General features: G+C 50.1%; 1 protein-coding gene across 7 annotated transcripts in view; it reads right to left on the reverse strand.

Moving 5' to 3' along the window:
- Positions 1 to 5,271, reverse strand: part of ERCC1 (ERCC excision repair 1, endonuclease non-catalytic subunit) — a 44,222-nt gene that overhangs the window by 13,017 nt on the left and 25,934 nt on the right. The window contains exons 1-2 of one of the 7 annotated variants that reach the window (XM_017502474.2): positions 1,276 to 1,814; positions 744 to 855 (exon numbers count right to left, since the gene is read on the reverse strand). In XM_017502474.2, the coding sequence (XP_017357963.1) occupies positions 744 to 848 (105 nt within the window). In that variant the 5' untranslated portion in view covers positions 849 to 855; positions 1,276 to 1,814. Of the gene's footprint in view, positions 1 to 743; positions 856 to 931; positions 1,006 to 1,049; positions 1,147 to 1,275; positions 1,815 to 5,271 lie in introns of those variants that run through there. The other 6 variants (XM_037729239.1, XM_017502471.2, XM_017502475.2 and 3 more) reach the window with 6 other exon arrangements.

The raw sequence follows: 5,271 nt of genomic DNA on the forward strand, positions 1-5,271 counted from the left end.
CTCAAGCAGTCCACCCGCCTTGGCCTCCCAAAGTGCTGGGATTACAGGTATGAGCCACTGCGCCTGGCCAATTTTTGTATTTTTAGTGGACGCAGCGTTTCACAATGTTGAAATGATGAGATCTTGGCTCACTGCAACCTCTGCCTCCCAGGTTCAAGCAATCCTCCTGCCTCAGCCTCCCAAGTAGCTGGAACTACAGGCAAACGCCACCACGCCTGGCCAATTTTTGTATTTTTAGTAGAGACAGGGTTTCACCATGTTGGCCAGGCTGGTCTGGAACTCCTGACCTCAAATGATCCACCCAACACGCCTCCCAAAGTGTTGGGATTACGGCCATGAGCCACGGCTTCGGGCCTTTAAGAAGATTTCAATATTGCCAGGTCCTTTCATTTACCAAAATTTGTGTAAAGTACAGATTTGTTTTTTAATTGCAAAACCTGACAATTTTTAAACACGAGCAATAAATTCATGTCTTGAAAAATCAGGGTGCTGGCCTTGTAAAACACATCAGGGGCTACCTGCTGAATGTCAGTTTCTGGCCGCCGCCTTAGCCCTCTCTTAGAACCACCCTTCCATTTCACAGATGGGGAAGGTGGGACCTGTGGAAGGCCAAGGACTGTTTTCCCAAGTCGAGCGTGGCCCCCAAATCCACTAACCCACACCCTAGTCCCACAGGGCCCCTCCTATCCTCTTCCTCCTAACACCCCCCAGCCTCCCAGGGGTCCCGCATCTCCTTGTCCTACCACTGCAGGAGGGACCGCATCCTCCTCGAGGGGTATCACAAATTTCTTCCTTGCTGGCGGCCCTGCGGGCTGGGGCACTCCCTCCTTGTCCTTCCCAGGGTCCATCTGGAGCCTGAAAGGGAAGGTGCCAGGAGCGAGTGAGCCATCGGCGTCTGCGTTCTCATCCCCTACCAGGAACCCCCACTCACAGCCGTCCCCAACAAAACTCCCAGAGCTCCTTAGAGTCAAGCCCCAAACACCTAGCGCCCGAGGCTCTATAAAGCCCCGCCCCTTTGACCTACACCTTCGGCTCGCCCCGCCCCTTACAAGTCCACAAGTCCCATCGCTCCGCCCCTCGCCCCCACCGTCCACCGCCTTCCGTTCGCCCGGCCCCCAGGGCTAGCATCTGGACGCCCTCCCAACGCCTGGCCTTGTCCATCTCTCAGACTCAGCAATGATTGGCTTCCGCGGCTGCCAATCTCCACCCGCAGTCTCCGCCTCCCGCCCCTCTTGTCCAGGACTGGCGGGTTCCGCACCGCAAGGCCTCCCTCACCTGCGGTTCTTGGAGCCTTAGGGGAAAGGCTGGAGGAGGATCGAGGCGGCCCACCGCCAGCTCGGCCAGCGCGGCCCAGGGCTCGCCGCACTTCCGGCCTCTCTGGCCCCGCTCCCCAGGAGAGTAGAGCATACAGCGGGGCGATCGCTGTGCAACTCTCTATGGTCCTGGAGGACCGCGGAGGTCGTGGGAGAAGACAGGTGTAACCTCAGAGGCTCTGGCTCCCAAACTGTTCAGTTCCAAAGCCCTTATTGAGCGCTTCTGTGTGCCCAGGCCCCGGGCAGGGCTTAGTAGAGAAGAGATCACAAGAGATCCAACTTGGTCCCTCCTTTCAGTACGGAGAGACTTAAGTTTGAATCCCAACTCAGCCATTGACTTGACCTCAGTTTCCCCATTCATTCATTTACTCCACACCTATTCCCCCCGCGCGCTTCCTCTCTTCCCGGTTCTGTGCGAGTCCGTGCTGGTGACACAGCAGTGACCAACGACAGCCCCGTGTAGTCCTCCCGGAGCTTACTTACGGTTTAGTTTAGGGACACAGACATCACAAACCGTGTTGACCTAGAATGGGTAGGTCTGGGATGGGAGATCCCGGGAGAGCCGTGGGAAGGGGGTCAGGGAGAGCGCCTGACTCAGCCCCGGAGTCCGGAAGGGCTTCCTGGAGGAAGGGACATCTGAGCAGGGGGGCCTGGCTGATGAGTTAGTATTAGTCACTTCCTGAAAGGATAGTATCACACTGTTCTGACTTGCAACTCTCTGATTACTCAGGAAATGGAACGTTTCTGTGAATGTATTGGTCTTATAAATTATGTCTTCTGTGAATTGCTTGCTGATATTCCCTGTCCATTTTTAAAATGGGTTGTGTGCCTTTTTTATTACTACTAATTTGTAGGAGCACTTTATGGATTCTGATTCTAATCCTTAGTTCCATATATTGCAAACATTTCCTCCTAGTTTGTACTTCGGGTTTTAAAGTTTAGTTATTTTTGGCACAGAAGTTATTTGTGTTTATGTGAAACTATTTATCAATCTATTCCGTTCTGACTTTTGTTTTGGTGTGTTGTTTAAGAGCACTGCCATAATCCAGGGTCATAATGATATATTCTATCGTTTCTTTTATCTATGTAAAAGATAAAAGCCTCGTGTTGTCTTCCTGGAGCTTACGGTTCCATGAGGGACGTAGACATGTTCCCAAATCATGATGATCTAGAATGAGCAGGTCATCTGTCTTTAATCCATGTAAGATTTATTTATTTATATATTTTTGAGACGGAGTTTTGCTCTTATTGCCCAGGCTGGAGTGCAATGGCCTGGTCTGGGCTCACTGAAACCTCTGTCTCCTGGATTCAAGCAATTGTCTTGCCTCAGTCTCCTAAGTAGCTGAGATTCTAGGTGTGCCACCACCACACCTAGCTAACTTTTGTATTTTTAGTAGAGACGGAGTTTCACCATGTTGGCCAGGCTGGTCTTGAACTGCTGACCTCGGGTGATCTGCCAACCTCAGCCTCCCAAAGTGCTGGGATTACAAGAGTGAGCCACCGTACCTGGCCAAGATTTATCGTTGAAAGTCCACCGAGGGGCCGGGTACAGTGGCTCATGCCTGCAATACCAGCACTTTGGGAGGCCAAGGCGGGTGGATCACTAGGTCAGGAGATCGAGACCATCCTGGCCAATATGGTGAAATCTCTTTTCTACTAAAAATACAAAAAAAAATTAGCTGGGTGTGGTGGCATGCACCTGTAGTCCCAGCTACTCGGGAGGCTGAGGCAGGAGAATCGCTTGAACCCAGGAGGCAGAGGTTGCAGTGAGCTGAGATCGCGCCACTGCACTCCAGCCTGGATAACAGTGTGAGACTCCATCTCAAGGGGAAAAAAAATGCACCTAGGTAGTGGTTTATGAGTGATAGAACCAATTGTCTCAAGTTGACCAAAGGTAGATCTTTTCTCCACTATTCTGAAATTTTGCCTTTATCCCAGAGCAAATTCCCATAGACAAACAAGCCTATTTCTGACGTTTCTGTGCTGTTCATTGATCTTTTTATTTGTTATTTCCTGCATGTGCGTGACCATCCCTCTGTTTCCTTCACATCAATCTTTCATCGATGGATGTGTGTCTCTGTGTCTACATTAAACCCTGTCTCTACTAAAAACACAAAATTAACCGGGTGTGGTGGCACGTGCCTATAATCCCAGCTACTCAGGAGACTAAGGCAGGAGAATTGCTTGAACCTGGGAGGTGGAGGTTGTGGTGAGCTGAGATTGTGCCACTGCACTCCAGCCTGGGAAACAAAAGTGAAACTCCGTCTCAATTAAAAAAAAAAAAAAATTTTTTTTGAGACAGGATCTGCATCTATTGTCCAGATCTATTACCCTGAGCCTTGCTCATCTGCAAATGCCTTTTTCTTTTCACCCTAACAATTGAAATCCAGAATCCTAGGCTGGGCACAGTGGCTCACGCCTTTAATCCCAGCACTTTAGGAGACCAAGGTGGGCAGATCACTTGAGCTCAGGAGTTTGAGACTAGCCTGGACAACATGGTAAAACCCATCTCTACAAAAAAAAGCATACAAAAATTGGCTGGGCACGGTGGCTCATGCCTGTAATTACAGCACTTTGGGAAGCTGAGGCAGGAGAATCGCTTGAATCACGAGGCAGAGGTTGCAGTGAGCAGAGAGGAAGCCACTGCACTCCAGCCTGGGTGACAGAGCCAGACTCGGTCTCAAAAATAAAAATAAAAATAAAAAAATTGCCAGGCATGGTGGCATGCACCTGTAGTCCCAGATACTTGGGAGGCTGAGACAGGAGAATCACTTGAGCCCAGAAGTTTGAGGTTGCAGCGAGGTATGATCATGCTACTGTACTCCAGCCTGGGCAAAAGAGGCTCTGTCTGGAAAAAAGAATTGCAGATTGCTACATAGTATGAGGATAAAACACAGTTCTGTGAAGCAGGTGATGGGGGAGGGGAGCCATACAGCTGCAGAAAGAGGGGCTCTATACATAATAGTTATGATCAGCTAAATACAGATCACACAATTACTATGGAGTAAGGCCTCGCGGCAGCCCTCCCTCTGGGCATCATTACTCCATTTGACCCATGAGGGAACTGAAGCCCCGGGTGGGAAGGATCATGGAAATACACCTCTGTAGGCCAGGCACAGAGGCTCACACCTGTTATCCCAGCACTCATGAGGTCAGGAGTTCAAGACCAGCCTGGCTAAGGTGGTGAAACCCCATCTTTACTAAAAAATACAGAAAAATTAGCCGGGCATGGTGGCAGGCCCCTGTAATCCCAGCAACTAGGGAGGCTTCAGCAGAGAATTGCTTGAACCCAGGAGGTGGAGGTTGCAGTGACCCAAGATCACACCACTGCACTCCAGCCTGGGCAACAGAGTGAGACTCTGTCTTGAAAGAAAGAAGAAAAGAAAGAAAGAAAAAGAAAAGAAAAGAAAAAAGGAAAGAAGGGAAGGAGGAAGGAGGAAGGAAGGAAGGAAGGAAGGAAGGAAGGAAGGAAGGAAGGAAGGAAGGAAGGAAGGAAGGAAAGAAGGAAAGAAGGAAAAGGCCTCTGTATCCAAGGCCACACAGCGTTTCTAGAAGTAGGTCATCCCAAGTAGAAGGGCTTGTGACTCAGTTCTCCCTTTGGGGAATGGAATTACCAGACTTAACCCTGCAACTCTTTCGTTTTCCGCCAGGGGGCGATAGTGCACCACAAGAGGATTGGAAGTGTTGGGGAGCCGGGGCCACTGAGCCAGAATCCAGCGGCGGCGAGACCCCCTAAAACACGGCCCCTTCTCCGCTCCCACCCATTTCCTTGCCGCAGAAGTGCTGCAAAGGGCCCACCACCTGCGATCAGTGGAATTCTGAACCTGTCAACATTAGTTAAGAGCGGGGGTGGGGGTGGGAAGTTGCCCTCCGTTCTAGGTTATTTCCAAGTTGGATGTTGGATTTCTACCCTCAGATTGTCTATTTTTCTTTACTTTACTTTTTTTTTTTTTTTTTT

This window comes from Cebus imitator, unplaced genomic scaffold, assembly GCF_001604975.1.
Source record: "Cebus imitator isolate Cc_AM_T3 unplaced genomic scaffold, Cebus_imitator-1.0 Scaffold296, whole genome shotgun sequence".
Lineage (NCBI taxonomy): Eukaryota > Metazoa > Chordata > Mammalia > Primates > Cebidae > Cebus > Cebus imitator.